The sequence below is a fragment of the Trachinotus anak genome, unplaced genomic scaffold (genome assembly GCF_046630095.1).
Source record: "Trachinotus anak isolate AG129_WGS33_773 ecotype Australia unplaced genomic scaffold, CSIRO_AGI_Tana_v1 ptg000004l, whole genome shotgun sequence".
Classification (NCBI taxonomy): domain Eukaryota; kingdom Metazoa; phylum Chordata; class Actinopteri; order Carangiformes; family Carangidae; genus Trachinotus; species Trachinotus anak.
In genome coordinates, this window is record NW_027273855.1 from 15,825,408 (window position 1) to 15,852,904 (window position 27,497).

At 40.9% G+C, this 27,497-nt stretch overlaps 1 protein-coding gene across 4 annotated transcripts in view; it reads left to right on the forward strand.

Moving 5' to 3' along the window:
• The window catches only part of cacna2d3a (calcium channel, voltage-dependent, alpha 2/delta subunit 3a), a 112,243-nt gene that overhangs the window by 24,192 nt on the left and 60,554 nt on the right, over positions 1-27,497 (forward strand). For 3 of the 4 annotated variants that reach the window (XM_071476368.1, XM_071476366.1, XM_071476367.1), the window contains exons 4-5: positions 10,786-10,845; positions 24,841-25,003. In XM_071476368.1, coding sequence (XP_071332469.1) covers positions 10,786-10,845; positions 24,841-25,003 — 223 coding nt within the window. Of the gene's footprint in view, positions 1-10,785; positions 10,846-20,852; positions 20,985-24,840; positions 25,004-27,497 lie in introns of those variants that run through there. The other variant, XM_071476369.1, reaches the window with a different exon arrangement.

Sequence of the window (27,497 nt, forward strand, 5' to 3'; positions counted from 1 at the left end):
CCTGTAAGGTCACCTGACTGTATGGTCCACCCTTCTTTGTTGGCCTCCTCTTCCAGTTGATTTTGAAACACGTTCTCCAGGACGACAGTATTGAGTGTAGAGTGTTGAGTGTCTTGTAGCTACATCACTGGAATCACTCTGATCTGTGGACATTTGTGTTCTAAGTCTGTCATCAATATGTTCCGCTCTCTGCGGCAAGACTTTTCCTCCTTAGTCGGCTGTGGAGGAACACCTCCAGTTTCCCGAGGTACGCTGTACCTGAGGTACTCACAATTGTCATAATGGTCAACAACCTCACACATGTAAACAAACTGCGCTGATGAATGTGCAGAATGACCAGCTGAATGTAGATCCCTATGCAGTTAGCATTATAGCCCTCAATCTCTACATCAGAGGAAGCAATTGCAAACTTAGCACAAGCTATAGACCCACAATAGCCACATTTACGGGAAATATATTAGGGTGAAATGAACCAGAAATATCCCTTGACAACATTTTGTCAATAATTATTTGTACTTATACTTTCACTCATCGGCAATATTTTGCTTGCAGGGCAGATACATGCGTATTTTTATGTTGAGTTATTTCTACTTTTCTTAAACAATCTGAATGCTTCATTAACCACTGTTGTCGGTACATGAGTGCATGGACAGTATGAGCAGTCTTATCCATATCTGTGTGAGAGCATGATTGAATGTCTGTGGACATATGTGTGTGTGTGTGTGCGTGTGTTTGTGTGTCAGTGTTGTAACAGGTGCAGTTCAGGATGTGTCCACGGTGCACTGCCTCTCTTGCTGCTGCTCTAGCTCCAGGTGATAGATCCTATCAGGACAACATGGTGCTGTTCACAGAAATTGGATTTCTCTCTGAGAGTCTGGTCCAAGGATACAAGCTGAAAGGAGAGCGAGGGAGGGAGCGAGAAGGGCACAGATAGTGACAAACCATTTCCGTGCTTTTGCTTTGCTTGTGCCGGTGTTATTATTCTTATGCATGATACCTTTGGCCATTCAGATTGCATGACCATGCCTGTTTCACATCCTTACATTCACTTTGAAAACGTTCACATTTCACCTGTCCACATGCACAACATTCTTCACTGAGCAAGCACTTCATGCTAATCTGAGTCATTGGGCATTTCAAAAATGAATCCTACTCTTATACAATGATTGTTGGCATGAAGGCAAGGTTCTAATTGAATATTGTTACTGGTTATGTTATTAACTCTCGTAATAGAAAACTATATGCTATATGCTTCAAAACAGTATTGACTGTATTTATTTTACTTAACTGTCGCATAACTGTCATTTTATCAGCCCAGTCTGTCTGTCTTGTTGACATGAGTCATTTTCATTGAGAAGGGAGATTATATGTATTGAGTCTAGTAACACAGTTGTCTGTGAGTGTCATCTCCTTGAGAGTGCGTTAAACCCCTGGAGATTCGAGGGCTCGGTTAGCTAATGGCTTCTCTAAAACCGCCTGCCCGGATGCTGGATGCCTGATAATTGTAGATCCCAGGGGGCTGTGTGCACTTCTGTGTGTGGAATAAAAGTTATGGGCGTTGATGTGAAGATGAGAGGGAATTCTGCTCACTGGCGTGGTGGAATAACGCTTCATGAGGACAGATGAAAGTCGTGGGAGGAAGAGGAAGAGTAAATGTTATACGAAGGAAATTTGAAGAAAGTGGCGAAGTGAAAAAATGGTCACATACACACGGCCATGGAATATTTAAATCTTGCTGGCTGTTCATGATTCCAGTTAACCTCCATGTTTCTCATTGTCAATGCTGACATCTAGCCTTGTTATGAATTTTCAGTGACTAAAATACAGTGACCGTGTCCATGAGTCCTTTTCCCTCTTCTTCTCCATCTTTCTCTTTATTACCAAAACTCTCTCTCCATTTCCTTTGTCTCTCCTCTTCCTACTCCACCTATTCCCATTTCTCAGCTTTTTGCTAAAGTATATGTGGCGCTTCAGCGATTCAATTTCCGTGCAGGCGCTCTCCCCTGTCCGTCAACATGGGTTTATCTCCCCGTCTTCACATCGATTCCCCCTCTTTATCGCTCGCCGCCACCTGCTGAGAGACAGCAACCTCCACCGCTGTAAAAGGATGCACCTGTTAAAGTGTGTGTAGGGTTTCTGATGTCATTCTTTTCAAGTGAGTTTAGGTGAGCAAAGGTTTGTGCCTTCATCCTTGTGTATTAAGATAATGCTTATGATTTGGAGAAAGGATTATGGTAGAGTAACATAATTGTAAGCTTAATATAAAATAAATAGTATGTAAGCTCCCTGCAGGTTGTGTGTTTGGTATTGTGTGTAGGAAAGAGCGACAGAGTGTGTGTGTGTGTGTGTGTGTGTGTGTGTGTGTGTGTGTGTGTGTGTGTGTGTGTGTGTGTGTGTAATTGCATTTAGAATTGGTGTTTGATTGTGTTCACGTCTCTATTCTCTTTCCCTTATCAGTGCCACATTATTATGGCGAGCACAGCTTCCTCTCTGTCTGACACAAAATAAAACTTGGAGCAAGAGCAGTTTGTGTTTTTCAGTTGCTTCACCAATTAAATTGAAACTCCACTATAGATAAGATTAAAAAGGCCAATCACACAATGTTTGAAAGTAAACATGTGCTTGCAAAGGACGTTGTGTGCTTGTGTGTGTGTGTCCTTGTGGGTAGTTTTGTATGTGTACTTTTAATCCATAGCGATGTGTGTGTATTTATGTTTATTCCTGAGCTCAGCAAGCACATTAGCTCACCATTGTTACTTTTTAATTACTATTACCTTGATCAGTTCCTGAGTCAGTGGGATATTATCATTGTGTAGCAGACAACAGCTCCTCTCCTCTCCTCCCTTCCTATCCTCTCCTCTCCTCTCTTCACCTCTCCTCACCTCACCTCTCCTCTTTCTATCTCTCCTGAAAAAGCTTGTCTGTTGGCTGGAAATGGCAGCAACAGCAGACGGTTAAAGAAACAGTGAACATGTTGTTATCAAAGTTGAAAGGCGTGGAACTATTGTAATGCCCTCTTTGAAGTCAAGCATGGCTGTGTTTCATGTGACAAATGCACTTCAAAGCAGAGTGGATGCCTTGCTGCCAGGGCTGTTTCTCCTGTAATGGCATTCGGTCTCTGCTCTGTACCTGCTGATATCATTTACCTGTGGCAGCTACGCCTCTGTAGTCCTCAACATGATTACGAATGTAGAGCAGAGGAAGTCTGCATGGGTGTATGTTAAAAATAAAAGGCGCACACAGGACTTTTAATGAAATTTTGCTGCCAGCGAAAAGCTCCTATGAACTTTAATTTTCATTTGCTAACATGCACAATGAATTTCAAACACAAATTTAGCATTTCAAGAATGTGGTATAACTCGTCGTCTGCTGGAGATGATTTGAATAAAAATGTGTTCCCTCTTATTAGCTAAGAAGCATCAACATTTAATGGGAAATGCTGATTTATTACAATGTCGGTCGCTTATCTTACTTACTTACCACAGTTAAGGATTATTACTGACATTTCAGATGCCCTCACTTAATTTCCTTTCCAAATTAAGTGATTTAAAAACTATACATATAGAATCTAGACTGTAGGAGACTACATTTTCCTTTAAAGGCCCTGTCAGAGTGCTATACAATAACCAAATTGCAATTCAAATATAGCATTTTAATTTCCCGAAAACAAATTGCATGTTTCTATCTGATGCTGTTATGCAAGTATTAGGAGTTGTGTGCATCAAGCAAACATTTGGTGGCACTAATTCTCCACTTGGGTGCCATTAAACCATTGCTTATTGCATTTTGGCACATTTTCTTTAATATTGATAAATACAAGGTCTTCTGTAATTGTCATATACATGAGAAGCAGCACATTCCAGTGCAATGAAAACCTTGTTCTCTGGCTACCTCTCTTGTCCTTTTTTTTCATGTGGACAGTGAAAATGTGCATAAAACATGTGGATGGAAACACACTTAATGTTTGTCTTTAGTTTTCTTTTTCAACATTTTTTCTTCTAGGAGAAAAAAGGGACAACAAAATTGTCGATTTCTTTTTTTTTTTTTTTTTGATTACAGACAAAGTGTATGAGAACTAAACTTGCTTATCCCTGATTTTGCCTTTTTTAGTGTGCAGTTCTGATAGGGATTATAATGATGTGGTCCAGCCCTGCTGTCTTGTCCTTTTTCCTCCTGTCTGCCCTTCTCCCTGGCACACCACACTATCATGCTGCGCTCACAGCACTGCTCCCCTCATTTCCCTCATTTCATTAGCTGTCTTCAGTCTCAGATCATTGTCACATCTGTGTGTGTGCAAGTGTGTGTGTGTGTGTGTGTGTGTGTGTGTGTGTGTGGGGAGTGATGGGTACTAATGACAAGGCGGAGTCAGCCAGTAGATGTCAGAACAGCAATTGTCTCCTCTTTCTTCTTCTCTCTGGTTGTTTTTCCGTCACCAAGTCATCATAGTGTGAGAGATGGGATTGTTTTGTTGAATGATGAAATGAGAATGTAGGCTGGAGGGATAGGAAAGGTAAATGTCAAGAGAAATGGGATTACTCAAAAGTTCAGTCTAAGCATAAAATGAAAGTGAAGAAAAGTGTGACGAAAGAGGACATGCGAGAAGGATGGCAGAGCTGGGTTAAACACTTCATATTCCCTTTCAGTCAGCAGAACTGCTGGGAACTTGTCACATATTGATTATTGGGATCTGATGTTTCAAAGTGCACCACTTCCCTCCCTCTCTCTTTCATTTTCCCTTTTTATCTGTCTCTCCACCATGCTCTGTCTGCTGGGCTTGTACCCAATCTAAGTGTGCAAAACAGAGGAGGGAAAGTATCACAGAGCACATTTCCATTTTTGTTGATGCTGCAACTCTTCCTGGGCTGGTTTGACAATATTAATTGCTGTCCACAGTGCTATTGATGGGCTGACCCGAGCCAGACCACCTCAGCTCAGCTGAGGCCTTGACAGATCAAGCTTCTGCCAGAACCTAGACCCGTTGGACCTGCCCTGATCTAAGAGGCCAAGGCTTAGTTAGCATTTCCTCTTCCAACTGAGGAAAAGCTACACATCTGGCCAAGCAGAATCATGCCAAATAATTCAAGTGTAAAAATTTACTAATTTGAATTTGACTTTAATTTGAGTTGCTGTTGGTAATCTGAGTATTAAATTGCAACTCTGCTATTGTAGAATGTTCAGAGCTCCTCAACAACTCATAACCCCGAAAGATGACTAGATAGGAAAAAAAAAAAGAAAAGTTAAGTTTGAACCCAAAGTACAAATGCGTGCTGAGCCGACAGCACACAGCACCTCTGGGAATGTTTTTTATGTGAGTCTATTTAGAACTGAAGTTGGCTGTGGTCTTGTTCCTGGCTACCTTGGGAGAACATTCAGATTCAGGCCACTGCCCTCCCCTCCTCTTTCTCGGAGCAAGGCTTAATGTACTGCTCAAAAAAAAAAAATAGACTTCCGCTACTAGTCAATAATGTATGTGACCCCCCCTCCCCCATTCACCCCTCCTCTGCTTCTCTGACAGCGGTTGTTAGCATTGCTCAGCTATATATGACAGCCTTCGCTAACTTTCACAGCTTTAGTGATGCATTCATAATGGATAGGCATTTGTTAAGGTCAGCAGCTTCAGCCATCAGGAAACCTAGCTACACAGCGAGTACAGTGCAAGAACAATAAGCCAGTCAAGTTGACAGCTAAATGGGGGGGATCATTTATGAACTTTTGAAAGTGTAAACAAGCTGAATCCTTTGTCAGGCAAATCATAATCACAGGATGTCAGATAATGAAAGGGGGTAGATGAGTCCAAATGTCAGAGAAATGGACTGGGCGGGTGGAAGGGGGCGTAATGAAAAACGATGAAATAGGAATAGAAAATGTGTTTAATTGAAGGGGAAGACATCACCTCAACTTACACTAGGACAACTGGAAGTACGATTTTTTTTCAGGCTCAACAATGTCTGGCCCAAACATAATGACTTAAGTCTCATTAAGTTTCTCCCATTCCTCAGACATTTCAAGTCAAATAAATTCTCTTGATGCTAACTGCTTCTTCATAGGCATTATTGTATGTGTCAATATGTATCACCTCAGCCAACCTGATGGCTCCAAAGTGTCATAGCTGACACAGCTACATGTGAACGTGTTAACACACAACACATTGTTTCTTGTGGTTTGATTAAGGCTAAAAACTAATTGCCGAATAAAATTAGCCTGAGGAAATTAAGAGAAAATAGAGCCTGACCCAGACCAGAGCAGTTGGGTCTGGTCTAATCAAGTTTGTGTTGAGAATCAAAGCTCTGTCGTGAAGACCGAGGCCAGCAGAAACACATCAGGGATCTGTAATCAGGTAGAGATGCCAGACTCTTCTTCTAGGGCTAACAAATCTAATCCAGTTACCACAGCAAGTCTTGTTAGCTCTGTGTGTTCAGCTTTTACCCTGTCAGCTACAGTGAAAGCTTGTATAAGTGTGTGTGTGTGTGTGTGTGTGTGTGTGTGTGTGTGTGTGTGTGTGTGTGTGTGTGTGTGTGTGTTTTCAGGGGGAAAACAGGGCCTGCCTCTCTGACTGTGTCAGTTTAATTATTGCTGTCATCACGTACCGAGCCCGAGCCTCAACAGAATGACTTGAGAAGAAAAGTCATTTCCTCTCGCTTTTTAAACTGCATCATGCACCTTGGCAGGACCACCTATTGACAAAAAGATGTGGCAGGCTCATTTGAATATATGTGAGAGACACACAAACACACACATGCAGACAGAGAGCGCGCACACACTTGCGTATGCCCACAGCAACACAACATGCACACAAAGACAAACACACCACCTGGAATGTTCATGCTAGAATTTAAATTCAGAGGAGTGAGTAGTACCTACTTATCTCTAATCTGTTTTTTCCAATTGAAAAACTCCCTGCTATGATGGAAGTTATTTTTACCCAAGAGCTCTAACTCCCATCTTCCTGCATGGTAAGCTACACTGCATGAATAACATGCCAGGATAGATTATCCGCAGGTGGGAATCAAGTGTTTAAATGTTCAGTAGAGTGCAGTAGAGATGAAATTATCTTTGGTAATCTATCTATGAATGTATTCCATGGGTGATGTCATGCTGTGTAATACTTACAACCAACTGTTTTTTGTTGTTTTTTTTGTGATTGTACACAATATGACACATTAATAGACTTAATTTTGAGTTTCTCACAAGAAAAAATACTGTGACACATTTTTTTTTCTCAATACTTAGATTCGATCAGATTTCACAGATTTCATCACGCTCACACTAACATGCTTGCATACTCTCACATTCAGTGATTGACATTTGCAAAAAGCGGCTGCTAGACAGAATAGGTCAAAGGGCTAATATCTTAACACGTGTCAGCAGAGGAAAACATTAACACTCACACGTGCACACACAAACACACACCATCACCCACTCACAAATGCTGAAAAGTGTGTTTCTATCGACACCGGCTTCACAGGCAGCGTCTGACATTTCGCGGGGAGTGTGAGGCTAAGCATTCAGACCTTTAGAGAATGTTATTCTCTCGTTCCTCTCTCATCCTCCCTTTATCCCACCGTCCTTATCTTTGTTTGTTCCTGGAGCATGCTTTGTTGTGGATTTCCAGCAGATGCACCTGCCGGAGGTTTTTGTGGTGCCTCTCAGTGCCCGGATGCACACACACACATACACATATACACACACATGCTCTAGGTGTAAGAGTTTCTTGTTTGATTCTAAAAAAGACCTTCCCAGACCAAAGAGGACACAGAATTGTTCACTGTTTTGCTTTTCTCTCTCAGCCTGTCAGACACCAGGAAGGAAGCAGAACAAACATATACATGAATCAATAGCTGAATGGAACCAAGCACTGAGTGATATGCAATGATATGCAATGGCCAGGTGTGTTGCTATGGTGAAGAAAATGATTGGCCAGGCTCTAGATTACAGTGTTTGCTTCCCAAAACAGCCTGCCTGCACACACAGCAGCAGCACAGCATGCACACACACACACATGCGCGCACACACACACACACACACACACAAACACGCACACACGGCTCAGCTGAAATAAGGTGGCTGATTGCAGTAGTTTTACGAGTAAAGCCATTTGAATGGAAATGCGAAATGGAAGCGCATTACCAAAACTCATAGACACCACGACCAGCTGTGGATGAGAGAAGTGACTCGCTATGAGAACATACCATGTGCATCACAGCTGGAAGTAGAAAGGAGCGTGTGTGTCTGTGTGTGCGTGTTTGAGAGGGCAATGGCGCTGTCAAGTGGGGGGACAAAAGGGAGGCCATGGCCACCACTGAAATGTCAATGGCCACCCCAGATTTGATTGATTGGTTAATTTAAAATCCAACGTCCAAAAAGTCAGTGAAAGCAGCATCAGATGATGCAGCCCGTGCACTGCGCAATGCCAGAGGACCGTTTGCCACCATCGTAGAGAGCAGCAACGGGGCACTGAAGCAGCAGTGGAGAAAGCGTTGAAGTTGAGTGAACAGGTTGAAGCTGTATTGAAAATACTCTACTGTGTGGTGTTTCTAAACTTGAACAGGCTCGATCCCTGCCGTGCTATTTGCTCTGTACAATCAGTGTACTCCTTCAAATTAAAGCTGTATATTCGTCTTTTTAAGGAAAAGGACAACTGGTCTACTTAAAGAGCAATGAATCACCAACAACATATCCATATATCCAGATCATGACACATGTTGTTGTTTACCATATTGTTTATTGTGTACATCAGATGATTAGTAGCATTAACTGTAAAATAAGAAACCAAAGTATCAATGTGTGATTCCTCTCATATTGAAATAGTTATATAGAGCAGCCTCTACAGTATACTACAACAGCATAATATTCACTTATGGCTTTTGGTTGTTGTGTGCAACCCCAAAATTTTCAGTGGCCCCATCTGGCCAACCCTAGGAACATTTCCTGGAGGCGCCAGTGTCAGAGGGAGAGGGAGAGACCACTGACAGTCAAGCTATTACTCAGGGCCAAAAAAGCTTCACCTTTATCCTGTTTGAATTGCTGCTGTATGCCATTAGTACCTCAGAGTTTTTTTACTGAGCGCAAATTCACAATGTCCTTAGCAAGAGACCACAGTAGTAACTGGCACAGCCATGTCTCACACCATCATCACCGACACCAGAGACCCTCAGTGCTGTGTCCTCAGTCCCTCCCTCTATACCCTCTATGGAAATAACCCCCTCAGCCCTTCACCCATCACCACATACTTCACCGTGATGAAACTGTCATACTTGAACTACTCCCTGACAATAAGCAAAGACTCCATACTCCAAAACTTACTAGGATGAGACAACCTGTCTCCAAAATCATCTGCCTCCCTACACCCAGTCTCTCAGACATGAAGGAGAGAGCCATCACACGCCTTGCACTCATGATAGCAAATAACATTAATCACAGCCTCAGTCAGGTCTTCACATTGCTGCTTTTTGGTTGTGGATACAGAGCTTTAAAATGGAGAAGAGCTTGTTTTGGCGGGGGTGTTGTACTTTCTGCACAAACAGCCCTGAACAAACTGCCTCGTTGACACTGTTTATTAAAAGGATCTGGGCACATCTGTGTGAGCGCGCATACACATGTAAAGCATGGGTTGGGATACATGTGGCATGTGTCTGTGTACATGTGACCAAGTATTGTGTACTGCATATATGTATGTTTCTGTGTGGAATACAAGTACAAGCTGTGAAAACAGATCTCCCTCTGGGGCAACAAGACTATGTCTCACATACGAAACACAAACTCCCACATATGCACACATCTTCACTAATGCTGAAATCAATTAGAGAAGCAAGAAAAATGAATCAACAACAAGTGATTCATCAAGCAATACTGCCAACATTCATCGGCTGTGTCTTAGTAGTGGGGGTTTCCTGATTTTTGCTGTTTTATACCATTAGAAACTCGACATCCTTTGGTTTTTGACTGTTAGAAGAATTCAAACCAATGGCTGATGTCACACCTCGCCACGTCCATCTTTCTGTACAGTCTTCTCAAGCTAACCATCCATTCACTGTAACAAGAGTCTGAATATTGGATTTGAGTTCTTATTATGCTGTAATATTTCTCTCCCCTGGTTGCCACTGCACAAAGAAAGGCAGCCATAAAGCAAGTTTGATTTAAAAGGGACTGTGCAACTTAAATTTCTCCAAGATTGTCTTTCATTGGAGAATGATGACAGTGACATCATGTTGCCTGCTTTTGACAAAAAGCTATTTTCAAAAGATGATTCTTCCCATGAGAGAGAGAGAGAGAGAGAGAGAGAGCGAGAGAGCGAGAGAGCGAGCATAACGTTGACTCACAGGCACACAGATACCCGCACCACCCTACGGGCACACACAGCAGACGGTAGCAGCAAGAGGGTGATGATAGAGTGTCTGTGTGTGTGTGTGTGTTTGTGTGTTTGTGTATGCGTGTTGTTGAGTGCATGAGAGAGAGACAGAGTGCATGTGTAAAACAGCATGAACTGATGATGGAGTTTGTTGTGGTAGTGTCCAAAGAACCCGAGGCAGTCATTACCTTTACTGCTGAACCATTTAGGAAAATAGCCTCTTTTCACAAGATGGCCAAATGTCTGTCTGCTATCTGTGTCTGTATGTGTCTCTGTGTATGTGTGTGTCCTCAGGGCTTGTGCTAAGGGGTACTTATAAGCCAGTTGTAAAGCTACTTTCTGTATGGATGTTTCTCTGCCTATTATTTTTTTGACCCACTAATCAATTCACTTTTGTGCTAAAGCTATTATATCTCTCCTCTGCTCTCCTCCTGTAGAGACTGGTGGAAGCGGCAGAGGAAGCCCATCTACAGCACGAGGAGGATCCAAACCTACAGGTATGTGTATGTGTGTCCTCTGCTTCTGCAGTATATTCTGACCACACAACCACCATCACAATCAACATGTTTATTCTCCGTTCGTGTACGCTCATTAATTCATGCTGAAAATAATTAATCCGACGGAAGCCAGTGTGCTTCTGAGATTGGTCCTCAGTGGAAAAAAAGAAAAAAGGCCCAGTGAATGACAAGGGCCTCTGTAAACACAACAGAGGAGAAACAGGGAGAAGCATTAAGAATATTGTTCTGTAGTCTGTTGCACTTGACTGGGCTTAACAGTCTTTTAAAAGTGTGTTAGTCCACATCTCTCTATAATCATTTTGTCAGCATATGTCTCGGTCTGTCACTGTCATGCTGTCAAATAGTCACAGTCTCACAGCGGCAGACGAGTCTACAAACACGCATATTGTAAGGACATCATATGGATTTGTTTTTATGCCATAAACTGCACAAATTTCAAAAGCAGTGAGTGGAAAATAAATATTATATATCCCAAGAAGGAAACCTCCGTGTTACCTGATATTGGATAAATAACTATTAGCATCTAGCAATCTAGTCAGAGTGTCAGGGAGTGAAGGTTTTCAGGACCCAAAAGCAGACTTTTAGGTTGGACTAAATCAGTTCATTATTATTATCATTATTATTATTATTGTTTTTATTTTTTATTTTTTTTAAAACGAAGAATGGGAAAAATAAAAATAAAACCCAAACTGAGATGGCAATGAATTCAAAATGTAAAAAAGCACGAAAAAACATCAACTGAACAGAACCACGAGGAAAAACTGGGGAAACTGAACAGGCACAACGAGACACAGACAAACTGACAATAGATTGAGGGGAAGACATTTTAATACACAAGGCAGGCAGGGATAGTCGGGTACAGGTGAAACACATCAGGATCAAAACCCTTGATGCTGAAACAGGCAAGACCTTGACCAGGGTGGTCAACTCAGGCACAAACTCGAGACGAGAAACAGATCAGAAACAACCAGAACCCCAAACACTGGAACAGATGAAGTGTCACCTAGGGCGGTCGACTCAGTAACAGATGGGATGTTGGCTGGCCCCCCAATGCTGGAACAGGTGATGCATCAGCCAGGGCATACGACTCAGGAACAGACAAGACATCGACTGGGACTGATGCGTGCTGAGGCTTGGACTGTTAGCTGGAGACCTGGGTCTGTGGTTTGGACTGGCTGCTGGGAACCTGGGTCTCTGTGGAGCTGGGCAGCTTGAGGGATCAATGTCTCCGTGGCCTATGCTTCTTTCTAGGGAGCTCTGAGGAAAGGAGGTGAGGAACTCAAGGGAACAGCTATCCAGTCATCCTATGCTCAGCCCTCGAGGGTTCTTGCTGTGCCATTGTCTGGCCCTTGGGCGGACGGCTCAGGGGCAGAACTGAGAAATGGTGCTGGAGACAGGCCGGGCAGACAGACTGGGCAGCTCTGGAGGACAGCCAAGAGGCCGGACAGACAGGCAGGTCCCTTCCAAAGGGTGCCGGCGAAGGCAGAACCACTGCAGAATTCGAGCGGGCAGTAAAGACTGGATTTCTCCGGAGGTCGAATAGGGGCATGACAGCAAAGTCTGGAGCTGCCCAAACAGGTGGTCACCAGTGAGCCCAGCGTCACAGATGCAGCCCTTTTGAAGGGCGAGCAGGGAAACAACCACACAGGTGAAACATCTCAGGGGAACAACCTGGAGATTGGTGGCAAGCCTGGAGGTCTGAACAGATCACGACAGAGAGTACTGGATTTAAATGGTGCAAACGAGAGGATAGAAACGGAACAGAAATTTGGAAAATTCAGAAATTAACAGAAATTTACCCCTTAAGAGTAATTTTATAAGTTGCTTTATGTCCAAATACTGAAAATGTATATATATATATAAGCTATTATGACATTGTGATAATAGTGTTATACCCCCCTGCTACACACACACAATGTTTGTATCCAAATGGGAAACCAATCAATAGTAGATATGAGGTCTTGGTGTACGCTGGTCTTTACCCAGATTTTTCCTCTATTTTGGTAGCAAAAGGTGGAAACTGAAGAGGCACAGTTTCAAAACTCACTCAGAAGTTCAAAACTCACAGGAGTGAGTTTTTTCCTGTTACAGTGCTGCTAAGTCATGCTCTGTTTTGTTTAGACTAGTTTGAACAAACTCCACTACATGAGAAGAGTTTAATATTTAGGGAGAAACCCTGGGGTATTGTAGTCCTAATCCTCAATCTCAGTAGAATAAATCTACCACTCATTTAAGGCATCATGGTTGTGCCTACAGATGTATAATAATATTAAGTGGAGATTGAATTGTATGTGGGAAGCTTCTTATCTAGTTTGTCAGAGGTGAAGTAATTAATCCTCATGTTTTTATGCCAGAATTTACTCTGTGACAAACAAATTTTGAGTCTGAAACATAAATCATGAATTATTTATGGTATTATATCACTGTCATAGTCTTAGTCAAAAAACTCAACACATTTTAAACTATTCCCTGGGAGTTCCACCCTCAGTTCTGCAGACTTGGGCAAATGCATTCAGCTAATCATATCTGCATACACACCCCCAAACTCAGCCTCTGCTCTCATGGTTCTGCCTCAAATCCATTTGAGCGGCTTTAATTTTTAGAGTGCAGCTTTGTATTTTGTGCCTGTGTGTGTATGTGTGTGTGTGTGTGTGTGTGTGTGTGTGTGTGTGTGTGTGTGTGTGTGAGCCAGAGAGAGAGAGAATAGAGGAATATGTGTGTGGTTGTGTGCACTGGTGATGTTTTCGCCTGAGTTTGTTGCGCATCGAGCACATCTCAGAGCAGAATTTATTAAAGTAGGAGGAGCAACAACAGAAACTTGAGTTTTAAAGAGGAAATATGATGCTAAGCTGACTTGGGGAGAATTTGCTGCTAAACTACTTTTAAACTCTGTGGTGTGTGTTATGTGTGCCTGTGCCTGTGTCTGCGCCTGTGGCGGTGAGTATGTGTTTACTCTGTCAGCTCTTTAAGGCATTACAGTGAATGCCCTGTGGTTTTCTGCTGTCATGGGTCATTAAGGAGGATCAATTACTAAATTTAACCACTCACTGCTGTCCAGCTCTGAATCCCTCTCTCATAGTGCCCCTTTCCTTTCTTCTTTTTTTGGTCATCTGCTTGATTCTCCACATCCCCTGTAATTTCCTCCTCTGTGCTTAAAGGAAAATTCCACTAACTCTTTAACCATGCTTCAAGAGGAGCACAACCTGGCATTTGTGGGCCTATTTGGGTTTGGATGGTGTATAATATTTATTATTTAACACAGAGAACTGTTGATCAACAGAAAATTAATTCACTGAGACAACCATTCTCTGTTTCTAACTTTGCTAATGTGAGGATACACTGCTTTTTGTCAGTTTTATATCATTGTAAAAGGAATATCTTTGTTGTTTGTTTTTTTTGTTTGTTGTACAAAACAAGACAGTTTGAGATGCCACCCTGGGACTGGGAATATTTGATAAGTATTTATCATAAATTTCCAACATTTTCTTGGACCAAGCAATTAATCAATTAATCAGGAAAGTAATTTATAATGAAAACAACCATTAGTTGCCGGCCTATAGAGATACTTGAAGTGCAGCTACAGTGGTGTTTGATGTAAGAAAAGAATAAGCTACTGTACTTAACATAGAGTTTAAACTCCTAAGAATCAGTAGGTGCTCTTGTCAAGACTCACAGTTTTGCACTGAAAGATATGAGATCCCAATTTAGAGCACAGTGCACCACAGTCTCACAGTGTCATTTTTTGAAAAAGATGGGGGGTTTGAACTCTTGGTTTGAACAACATTCTGGAAAATGTACAGAGGTCTGACAGCAAAAAGTGGTCTCACACTTTTGTACCTACTGTATATTATATCACAAACTGAATCGACAGGTACACCAGGAGATTAGCCAGAAAAGAAAACTGTAACATTTCATTCTAAATTATTTTTTTTGTACTTTTATAAGTCCTTGTCACCTGATATATATAGCACACACACACACACACACACACACACACACACACACACACACACATATACATGTATGTATATGTATATATTGTTCACTACAGGCTTTATACAGCACTGTACTCAGTATAGAGCTGTACTTGTGCATGTGTGTGTTTTTGTTGATGCACAAGTGCAATTTTCCTATTTAAAAAAACTGCCTTCGTAGATATGTACGTGTATTTGTCCAGTATTTATCTTTGAAGGTTTTCTTGTGGACCTCTGCATGTATGTGTCACTTGTGGACGCTTCTCTGCATGTTGGTGTTTTCATATGCTGCTTGAGGGGCAGCAACACTGTGTGGGCTCACAGCGGTGCTTTATGCCAGTAATTACTTGGCGGCGATGGGATGAGCCCAGAAAAGTGAGTGTCCCTTTGTTTTGGCTCTAATGACACAGGTACAGAGCTCATAATGGCTGATCATGTATGGATTCACAACATCTAGAACAGAGTGAGATACCACTATCAAGCCAAAATACCTCTGTACTAGAATATATTGTGGCTGTAATATGCCAAAAAGTGGGAATGGGAAATAATCAAAAGAAGGAAAAGGAAGGGAAAGAGAAAGAGGAAGGAGAGAGAGATAAAGTAGGAGAAAAATGAACATGTTAATGACAATCATGTTTACCTGCCAGATGCTTGTTGGCATGGTGTGTGACCACAGTAATAGCATCTACTTTAATCATAGATTAACATAATTAGAGATACAGTTGGTGTGTGACCCATTGTTACCTCATTCCAGAGCCTAATTTTTAAACCAGGAAGATGCCAACTCATAGTTGGTGGGTTAGGTATCCAGAGCAAAAAATATGACATCAAACCAGAGAGCCTATAGGACTTACAGGTTTTCATTAGCCATACTCATATCAGCATTCATCACAAATTTAGACCTTCTTAACTGTGGGTCCTTCAGTAATACTATGAGAAAATATTCATACCCCAAAAGATCAGTTTTAACCCTTGACAGCATAGTAAACTCATCATCACCTTGGCCATCATCATGACTACAGTCACACTCCGGATCACCCCTCAAACAATCATTAACCATCATTAACAGCACAGAATGGTAAAAGAAACATAGATGCTTTTTAATTTTTAATTGATGAGAAATAAAGGAGTTGCAGAACTACTTGCATCCAGTTTTTGTGAGAGATGTATTGAAAGTTCTTGATAGTCACAGACAAAATGCAAAATAAGTCCCTGTTCAAATGTGGGAGGTTTCACATCGTGCTCCGGCATCTGTCACAAATGAATACCCGCTTCACTAGCTCAGTCATCATGGTAATAATAACAAGTGATAATAAGCTATTGTTCTACATCCATGTTAGTGTGTCCATGTTGGCAGGTGTATGTATCTCTGTGTCTGTGTGTATATGAGTGTGTGCGTTGGTATTTATCCTTAGTTAAGCAGGTTTTTCAGTACCTCTTGGCAAATTATGTCACAGCCATTAATTTTTCTCTGGTAATTGCATTTTGAATTGCCAGAGCATAAAATGAAATGTTTGAGCATTCTTTGGTTGCAATCATAAACTGCAGTGGCTGTTTTTTTTTTTGTTTTGTTTTGTTTTTTTTTTGCTGCTGTTTACATGCACGTGAATATGCATACATTTTTTTGAGTATGTGTACACCTGTATAGGTGTGTGTGTGTGTGTGTTTGTATCTGCACAGCTCTGATGGTGGCATTTCTAATAGTGCTTTTTACTGCAGAACGTGGTGAATAGATGGTAATTATCACCAGCTGCGCTAAAAATACCACATCCACACTGTGGGGTGAAACCTCCTCCATCACTATTCGGGGTTTATTATAAAATGTTTGTGTGTTGTTTTTTTTTTTTTTGCTATTGGATACATATTTGGCTGGCAGCTGTTTGATAGGAATTTCCTTATCTATCCTTTCCAGAGCTCTTCTGCTTCCATGTGAAATTGGCACGGTAATCTGCTGTGATTTTCCTCCCTCGTTCTTTTACCCGCAATGCTCATGTACTGTAAATAGGAAAGCAGAGAGCAGTCTCCTATGCCCTCTGCAGCCAATGAAATCCTTCCTTGGAGGTTGAAAACAAACAGCCAATTGCCAAGCCCGATACTGACTGAAAATGTAGCCCCAGTCTGGTGGGAGCAGTGGGAGAGCAATGCTTAATCTTATTTATTTATTTATTTTTGGCACTTTTGTTCTCGTACTCCCCTGTGTAGGGTATTAACATAGTGCAGAGAGGTGGCCACATGCCTGTTAGTTTGCCAATGTGCTCATCACATTACTAGCAAAAATTACTTGACCTGAGTGACTGTGGCTGTGTACCCGGAGTATCCTCTGGTTCACTGTCGCATGCATGGCCAGTGATGCAAAGACAGGGGTTTTAAACCATTTATTCAAGAGTCGGCCTTGACAGCCCGACATATCACGCATAAATATATCACACACACTTACACATTCACAGTGCTTCTTCCTTATCCAAACACATATTACATCTCGCCTGCAGGCACAAAGCATTTCAAGGTACATTTATCTACAAACCTCGGAGAGAAAAGTTCAGAGTTGAGTTCCCCACAGACGTGCTACCTAGAATCACTGACTTTGACAAGCCTTTAGAAATCTTAAATGAATCAGTTTCAGTTCATTTATGAACCTAAGAGATAAAAAAGAAACAGCTTCCTGCACACTGTCCTTACTAGCTCATCATTTTTTCATCGGTGCTTATATCAGAGTTTTTGTCAAGCAAGAATCAGAACAAAACTAATTAAAAGTCTTTGAAAGGTGAAAAACAAAGATTTCTGCACATAACCTTTTATAGTATTTGCTAGTTTGTCATTAGATTAACTAATATGCAATAAAACCAAAACCACCAACACTGCACTTTTCACAAAACTAACCTGATTTGAACCTGGAAATCAAAGAGTCATGGTGCAACCCAGTGCATCACACAGCTCACAATCAGACTGCTGGACTTTATATAAATCACACACAAAAAACCTGAAATGGCAGGTAAGAGCATTTACATGACTTTCAGTGCAGTCTCTCTTCACAATTCAGAGTCTAGAGAGAGTCTGGGGAGATAAGTACGCAGTTATCAAGTGAAATATTAATTTCCCTTTTGGACAGAGAAGACAAGATCTGCTGGATAAAGCTTAACTAGCATTTCACTTGTTTTTATCAACATGCTACTTTGTGTCACTGTTCATATTCACAACTTTGCAGTAATTTTTTAATCACAAAAAAAGCAATGATGCATTGATTACAGTCCATGACACTGATATTGTTTTGTTCTCACACACACAGCAGAATAGTTTTTAAGGTGTGTAATGATCATTACAGTGACACGTGTCTGCTACAGAATTTTAGACATGTTTTTTCAGAGTGAGTGAACGCAAATTGTAAGATGCACGAAGAAGGATTTTAAGCACATAATATGAACCCATACTTGCCCTTACCTCCAAGTTATTTACTCAATCTGCTGTCTTGTTTACTCTCTGATTACCTGTATCCATGCCCCCTGGTTGTTTTCCACTCACATTTCCACACTCAGGGATTGGTGCCTTCCCCTTTCCCAAGCGTGGAGAAAGAGGGTGGGGAGGAGGGTAAGGAAAAGAGTAGAGTTTAAGTGGAGATGAGAGTTGAAAGTGAACACCAGAGGGTGGAGCGTCACACTTAACACCACCACCCTCCCAACCCCCACCCCCACCCCATGCCCTCCTCTCTGTCTCGCTGTCTCTCTTTGCCCCTTGAGGCTCGTGACTCATTGTTGCGCTCTCTGCTGCAAGAGCATTCATCAAAATCAACAGTGGGTGTTTTTATTTGTATGTGAGCATATGCATGTGGGTCGTGCATTTGCACCCAGTCTAAACTGCACAGGTGCTACTTCATATGTTAAATAGGGCTCTTGATTGTACACTTTTAATTCAGTGTGTATTTCTGCCATACACTATTTTCTCCATTATAACTAAGGCTATATTTTAAAAAATTGCACAAAAAATGCAGCATACAATAAATAAGTTATACACTAGCAGCTTACATTAATGACATCACTCAGCACAATCGTGCAACAGCTTGAAACAAGCCACTGAACTCAGTGATTGAAGGGAAACAGCAGTATTAAAGTCAGCATTAAGTGTATGTATCTCTGTAATACGTCTCTGCACAAGTCTCACTTAGCACTCGCAAAAAGATTCTGTCAAATGTAAAGTTCACAGAAGGACTGAAACAGGTTTATTTATACAATATAATTCCCTTAGGCCCTGTTCAGGTGTTTTACCTACAACTAAACTTTAAAAGAAATCTAAAAAATGAATCAAAGATAAAGTAAGTTTAGAGATATTGTTAGGATAAAATTGACAATCTCAAAGTGCTTCACATATAAAATTATTAAAATGAACATAAAGGAGAATATTCAAGAAAACATTAACATACAATAACCAACACACAAAAGACAGAGAAGAGATTTTTAAAAGATAAATAATGGTGATTAAAAAACCCTAATGAGATTAGACTGTTACTGTTATGACAGTGAGTATCGCACATCTTTCATTTAATGAAGTGCATCACCTAGATAAGTAAATGAAATAATGAAGCCACCATAATAAAACTATTTATGAATTTTATTTCTGTATTAACAGTAAACAGTCGATGCTGGAGATTCACAGCAATGACTTGTGGGAATGCTGTTGTGTAATTATTTTCATTATGGGTTAAAGCAAAAACGTGGCTGCACAAAAAAATTAGTTTAGTTTAGACCTAAAATATGACATACCTTTGATAATCTTTTTAAACACTTAAGAATGTGAATGAATACATAGTATTTGTTTTTTTTTAATTTATATAGACTGATATTATAAAAGTTAAAAAAAAAAATAAGAATTTCCAAAGTATAAATGTGGCATACAGACTTACAGGAAATAAACAAAGCCAAAAACAATATATTGAAAATATCAGTGTACACCCAATAGACAGTAAGTCCCCGAGAGTCAGGCAGAAAATGCTATCATATTTAATTTATAATTGATTTATCTCCTCATCGTTATAGAAGATACACTCATCTACCATATCAAAGTCAATTCAGTAGTAACAGTTTGCTGTAACATGTAACATATTACACCATGAATATATCCATTCTTTTGGTTTATGTGTTGAAACGGTGATGTATGAAAGTGAAATATGGTCCACCATTTACCTCCACCCTCCTCCTCTCCCTCTGTGTCTGTCCCACACTGAGTGAGTGGGTGCTGCTGGTACATGTGCAATCTCTTAGCGTAATGCACTCCAGCGTTAAAGATCAGGTTGTTAACACCATGATCAGGGACTGCATTAGTGGCACTGGGCACTCCTTGACTGTAATGCTGGAATGGCATAATTGACTTACTCAGCACATACACCCACACTTGGACACACACACACACACACACACACACACACACATTTCCACCCCTGCTGTACACAGACAACTTCAAGTGATGCTCGGGTGCGTGCACAAATCTACACATGCACACTATGGTTTGCCTCTGCCTCCATTTACACACCCACACACACACTCCTACACGATTGAAACTCAAAAGCTGATGGGAGCAATTCTAATCAAAATTAAAGCCCACATCCTGTGAATTTAAATAAGTAAATTAGCAGACTCATTAACCATTGTTTGTTCTACTTTTTACTTTATTTTACATTCCCTATGCTTTAAACAGCTAATGCCTCTGGTGGCCTTTTTTTCTTGTCTTTGCCTTTTCTCTCACTGTCTTTCAAGACACTTCCATCTGCACAACTTAAATTGTTTCTCTTAATGAAGTCATTAGTGACTTGTTGTCTGTCTTGGATCCTGAGATAGTCATTGCCATTATAAAATCTTTGTTCTTTGTGTGTGTGTGTGTGTGTGTGTGTGTGTGTTTGTGTGTGTGTGTGTGAGCAACAGGTGTTGGAAATCACTGTTATTTAGAGATTGAGATTTATCTTATTTTCTTATTCCAGCTATCAGGGAGGGAAGAGGGAGCACGGCAAACAGACAGAAGGGAGCTCTAGACAGAGGCAACCTGGCAATTGCAGCAGTGGTCTCACAGATAAAGCTGATAGGAGCCAAGCCTTGCCAATGAGAGCTGCATGCACAAGAGAGCACATGGGAGCTGAATACCGGCAAGAGAGAGAAGGTGGTAAGGAACTTGATGAGGATTGCATACAGCCCCGCCAGTGAACAATGGGTAGAAAGAAACAGGCTGAGCCAGAAAAGGAAAAGGGGATAAATCAGGTTGGGGGGGATGAGACGGAGGAAATTAAAGAGAGAATGATAGAACAGGTACGAACTCAATGGCAGAAAGAGAACAGAGTGAAGACACAATGGGGCCTTGTCGTCCGCAGGTGCAGTTGGCTAAGCCTCTGTGTACCGTGTGTCACAGTGTGTGCATCTGTGTGTACGTTTTGTGTAAAGTAAGCTCCCAGTTTTTTTTTAAGTATCCTAGTTTATCCTAGTTGAAGTCAAATCTGGGTTCTCTGCTGCCAAGTGAGAACCATTTGCTTTATAAGTCCCTCTGCAACAATGTGTCTGACTAAGACTCAGGGAAAACTCTTTCTACAGTTGCTCCGTTTTACTCATTATACCATTTGCAGGGAGGTAATTTTTGTGCTTGTTAAAAGTGTTAAAAGTATTTGAAAAGAATGAATATTTTTTGGCTCAAAATTAACTGAAAAAATTGAATGAATTAAGTGATGAATGAAAGAAATGTTGAAATGTTGCTTGTCCTTCATTTATCCTCTGCATGTGGCTTTTGTTTTTTGGATTTCTTTGGACTGAAGCGCATCATACTGAGAGAGACTTAAAGAGGTCCTGAAGGTGATAATCAGGTTGAATGGCTCTGGATACTATGGCCCTCTTTGGCAGGGAATAGAGAAACAGTTGCCAGAGGAGGAGAGGTCAGGTACAGTGGAAGCAAGAGATAGGTTAAGAGGACATGTAAGCAATTCTCTGGCATGAGAAACTGCGCCAGAGTCTCACACCACCTGAAGGTTGTCGTTCCTGCAACCTCACCAGATTTTATGCCACTGCACCATTTCTCGTGTCAAGGGCAACAGCTTTTTGATCACTGTTTAAGTGGTACTGCAGCCAAGATCTAAGGAGCCTCAAGGTGCTTGTGTAGTAAAGAAAATTACAAAAGTTTCAGAAGATGTTATGCTCAATGAAATAAGACTGTGAATGCAATACTGGCATGTTGTACCCTTTAAAGAAAACATGGCAAACTTGTTGCCAAAGAGTTGCCTGTTCACACCTCCAGCTGATGTGAGGCAATGTTAGCATTCATTTGGAAGTGTGTTTGTGTTCACAGGATGAATGAAGTCCAACATTCACTCTATCTTTTAGTTCTGTTTTTGGTCTCTACCAACTCCTGAGGGAAATCTCTGGCTGTTTAGTTCCTAAATGCTCCAATATAAAAAAAGCTAGTCGCTCATTTTCAGTGACTTTCTCTCCTCTTCTTCTCTTAGACAGCAAAAGCTGAGGATGTTTTGCGGATGTTTTGCTTTTATGTTGATGTTTTTTTTGTTGTTGTTGTATTTTGTTGCTCTTGTGTTTGTCACTATCCTGACTCCTTGATATTTTATGCTAAATGTGCTTATTGAGAAGTACTTTTACTTTTGTTTTGAAAAGTGCTTTTTAAATAGATATTTGCTTACTGAAAGATTCACAGTCAGAGCTGACCAGTCAGGTTTAAAGAATGCCTTTTACATAAATTTAGAAAATTTCCTCTCGCTTTCTTGGTTGTTCGTTTTTTTTCTATTCCTAAATGTATAAGTGGTGAAGTGGTTCCCCAAATCAACACAGCAAAACTCACTTAAAAAAGTCCTTGTCAAAGTCAACTAATTTGGATTCCGTTCACCGTGTTGCAGTGAAAAAGTAGGCACCATACTGGTTGCAGAAAATGGCCGGTATCCCAAAACATTGTAAAGGTCAATGTAGATCAGAGTTTCACAATTGGTGGGTCAAAACTCAAAAGTGAGTTGCATACAGATGCTGAATAAAGAAACCCATGTCCTGCACTGACTTGCATTGTATGAAGTTCTATCATTTGTTTGTCTACTGAAGCTCACTCATAATAAGATGAGAATTATTTTTTTGCATAACTGAGTGAAAAAAATGTGTAAAGTGAAGGATAATAAAAAAAAAAAATAAGAGAGTAGTTCTTTTGAAAACATATTTTAAGTTTTATGCTCACACCCACATATGACAACCCAAGTAAATAACAAGAAAGAAAGTATAGGTGGAAATATGCAACACTGTGCTCCCTCACCTTGAAATGGCAGTGTTCCCTTTGATAAAGGGCTAATAAGCCTAATCAGGCCTGATTAATTACACTGATAGGCACTGCGTTTGCCAGCCTAATTGATGGCTTTATCTGTGTTTTGCACCGGGCTGAGGGGATGATGGTGTTCCTCAGGAGGAGCTGAAAAGATTTAGCCCAAATGAAGGTTACTGGTGCAAGAATAGAGAAGGTAGGGTGGTGGGGTGAGCGCTGCTTAAGGAATATAGAGTAGAATAACTGTTAGGACAGCAAAATATGTTTGAGGTCTAGCAGCTTGTGTCAGGATCATTTGGTGACGAATAGGCAAGGTATGGTGACTTTTAAATGTGTGCTCTATGCTGTTTTCTCTGCACAAATCCACTCTGAGCTTAGACCTACAGCCGTTTCAGTCCCAACCAAAAATCAAAGTCCAAAAAGTATCTGTCCCCCTCTGAATGATAACACATGTACCAAGGTTTTGTATTGGACACTTGAAAATGGCAATTCATTCTTTTCAGAGGCCCTTTTCAAACCCTATTCTCTTGATCATTACAAGAGAAATCAGTGTGGCCTTGAGCCATGTAATCACCACCATTCACCTGCAGTAGGCATTGAACTGGTGCTGCTGCTGTTGCTACTAACAGTGAGAGTCGTTAAAGATTTTTTTATTCAGGGAAGAGTAAAAGTTAAAGAGTAAAAGCACATACAGTACCAGTCAAAAGATTGGACACTCTTTTATCCTTACCAACTGTATAACTGAGATTGTGTGGTGGAGAACAATTATGTATTCATTATTACTTCATTGTTATTTCATTATTTCATTGTGGTGAATTGACATCTGGTTCAGATTTCAGATGCCATCAAGGTAAAATAAGTTTAATATGAGAAAAGAGTTTTGAGCCACACTCATATAACCTGAAAGTTGCTACACAGCCTTTACTTCTTACTGTTTTACAAACTGTTTTATAGGTGAAATTAGTAAATGTGAACTGCACTGTACTGTGCCTCTGCAATGAAGCACTGACCACAACAGTAGCCTGTTTTTCCAACACTGAAATCCAAAAGATGAACATACATACAGGTAGATGACACCTAAAGTCATGATCAACTTTGTTTCAGCCTGTATTGGCATCGGTTTAGGGTCTTATTTTACTGTAGCTGTATGTGTAGCTCATTTACAACAGACAAAAACATTCATGCCTTTGGGTTTTTAGTCTAAAATGCCAAATTTTCTTTTCAATTGCACATCTGCATCTCTTTGTCGTCTTTTGTTCTGCATTGGCTGTAGCCTTTGTAGGCTGTGCCCCTGTGTGGTAGCTCAGACTTCAGAGCCTTTGGGATGCAGGGAGCCATGTGGTCTATATTTATCTAGCTCTATGATTTATTAATAGTCTTCCCAGTATGCGCAGTCCTAAAAATACAGTGGAGGCAGAGCAGCACATGCAGCATCTACCTTGGAAGGGAGTGTGTGGAGGCTGAGGAGAGATGTGTTAACTCAGCAGCTTTCCACTATAGCAACATGCACGTATGGGATGATCCAGGGATTCAGGTTACATCGGTACGCAAACGTCAGTACTCTCTGACTCAGCATTTAAGTGACCCAGTCATCCTATACAGTGATAACACAATTCCCCAGGCTGAATATGTTGAGTCTGAGATATACAATTGTGATTGAGGTATTGAACTATTCGGTAAAATACTCCTATATGTAATCCCATTTCTTTTTTCTTTTCTCCAGTATGAATATTTCAATGCAGTGCTGATCAATGAGGTGGATGAGGAGGGGAACAGTGTAGAGCTCGGAGGAGAATTCATCCTGCAACCCAATGACCACTTTAACAACCTGTCGGTGAACCTCAGCCTCAGCGTGGTCCAGGTACCCACCAACATGTACAACAAAGGTATGTTCACAACCGATAATTTACAATAAAGGTGGCAAACATACAACTGTGCAGAAAAGGTTTAAAGGTTTAACACCATCACCATAAAAATATCATGTACATCTGAGCTTTTGTTCTCTAATTTGGATAATTGAAAGCCCGGTCTAAAAATGAACAGAAATCAGTACAACAGTTAGTATGTGTGCTGCTGCACATAGATGTACGCCTGTGTCCGGAGGAGGATTTGAGTTCATTAACTGTAACTCTTTGGATCATCTCTACTGCACACTGACTTAATTAGCAGTTAAATAATCAGACTTTCTGCTAATTTACCATCCACCCAAGTCCAACCAATGAAGTCACAGCCTTGTACAATGCTCAGTGGACAGAGTGAATGTCATGTCGGCTTAACCCAGCCACCGCAGGCAAAGAAATTATATGGAGAGAGAGAGAGAGAGTGGGGAAAAGAAGGAGAAAGTAAATGAGAAAGAAAGTAGGTTAAGTCAGACTGATGGAAGGTCTGAGCAACAGATTAATTACAGCCAGGTAGAAAAAAGAGAAAGAGCAAACGAGAGTGACAGGAGGAGAGTGAATGAAATGGAAAGGAATTGAATGAAAGTGCGAGGAGAGTGAGGTTGGCAGGCAGGCAGACCGATACAGAGAGAGGAAGAGTCATTTTGATTTGATTCACAGGCAAATGAGTAGAACACACACACACTCCTACTTGTACTCCTATATTTGTGAGGCCACACATTGACATAATGCATTCCCTAGCCCCTTACCCAAACCCTAATCATCACAACTGAATGCCAAACCCTAACCCAAACCTAATTCTAAACCTAACCCTAAAACCAAGTCTAACCCTCAAAAAGTCCTTTAAAGGTATGTCAGAAAGTGAGGATTGGCCAAAATGTCCTCACTTTCTTAGGAAAGTACTCATTTTTGGTCTTCACTATGTAGCACTTACAAGTACACACACACATACACAAACAAACAAACAAACAAACAAACACACACACACACACACACACACACACACACACACACACACACACACACACACACACACACACACACACACACACACACACAGCTTTAAGAGTTTTAGATCTGCAGGCTTTGTTCACTGGCAGTGATAACATGGATGTATTGGCTGGGACTTCAGGGAGCTTGTTGGCGGGCAAACTTACTGCTCTGCAAAAGGAGTCTGAGAGGCTTGGCTTTGGGCAAGGAAGCAGTTTGTGAACGATTCTTTAAAACATTTGAAAACATTCCTACTTAAATTGTTCTCCTTTTCTCCTTTGGAATGAATTTGCAAAAGTTTGCTTATCTATCACCACAGTATTGTTGGTAGTGAACAAGGAATGTGTCTTTGCCTCAGTGCTGTAGCACTGACATGTAATTAACACTCTCACGTTTCAGCCAAGAAGTTAGCAGGTGTTCAGAGAGAAAATAGCACTGCACTGAAAAACACAAGGTGTTGTATTAGTGTGGGTGTTGAGAGGATGAAAACCAGTTTGAGCGATACATCCACGGATTTACAGCGTAAATGCTTATCAGATTCCCAAACACTGCTCAGCAAATCATGATAATGAAAGACAGAATAATAACTTATACAACTCTGGAAAGTTATCATGGTAGCAAACAGTAGGACTATTTCATTATTGTTAGAACATGATCTACAAATAATCTACACTGAAATTTTCTGATTGGCCATTGTAGTACTAGCATTAGTAATTCTTTGCTGGTACATGTTCATATTTATTTATTTATTTATTTTTCGAATTCCCGTGCAAACACTGTGGTCTCACAGAAATAAACTTTTCTTCGTGTGCACTGGGAAATCACTGTCATCTGCACCTGTTCTGTATGCTGCTAAAGAATTGGCTGTAGCCTGTGCACTTCATAAATGGTTTCGTGGCATAGGTGATGAATTGGAGGTTGAGTCCATGATAGCAGAAAGCTCTGTGCCCCCAGAGATTAATCGTAAGAGGAAAGCATCACATCAAACATCCATCTTCCAAAGTTACATCACAACAAAAACAGAACTCCCACAATCATACTATATGAGGCTAAATGACAGGCTCGTGTACCATAGATGCAGTGAAGCCATGCACATATTTGCAGCAGGTTGATACTCTCTAATGCCTATATACTTACATTTATACTCTGTAAAATGCACACACATACACATCCATTGCTTCTCACCTCTCTCCTATTTCTGCTCGTGCTTCCTCTGTCTTCTTGTTAAAACCATCCCCTCTTAATCATCATAAGTAACCTAATAAAGTGAAGTTGATTTCAGCTCAGATCACTCAGGCTGGTGCAGTGGGCACCTAGCCAGTTCTACTTTTTAATCCGAGTACACGTGCACATGTGAATACAGAATCATGGGAGCTCCTTTGATCAGATTGAATTAAGGAGTGCATTCGTTGATATGAATTTAAATGACAGTTTAGGGGGAAACTAGAGCCCATACTTTCTCCCTCATCATGATGAGTTCAGATTGTAATAG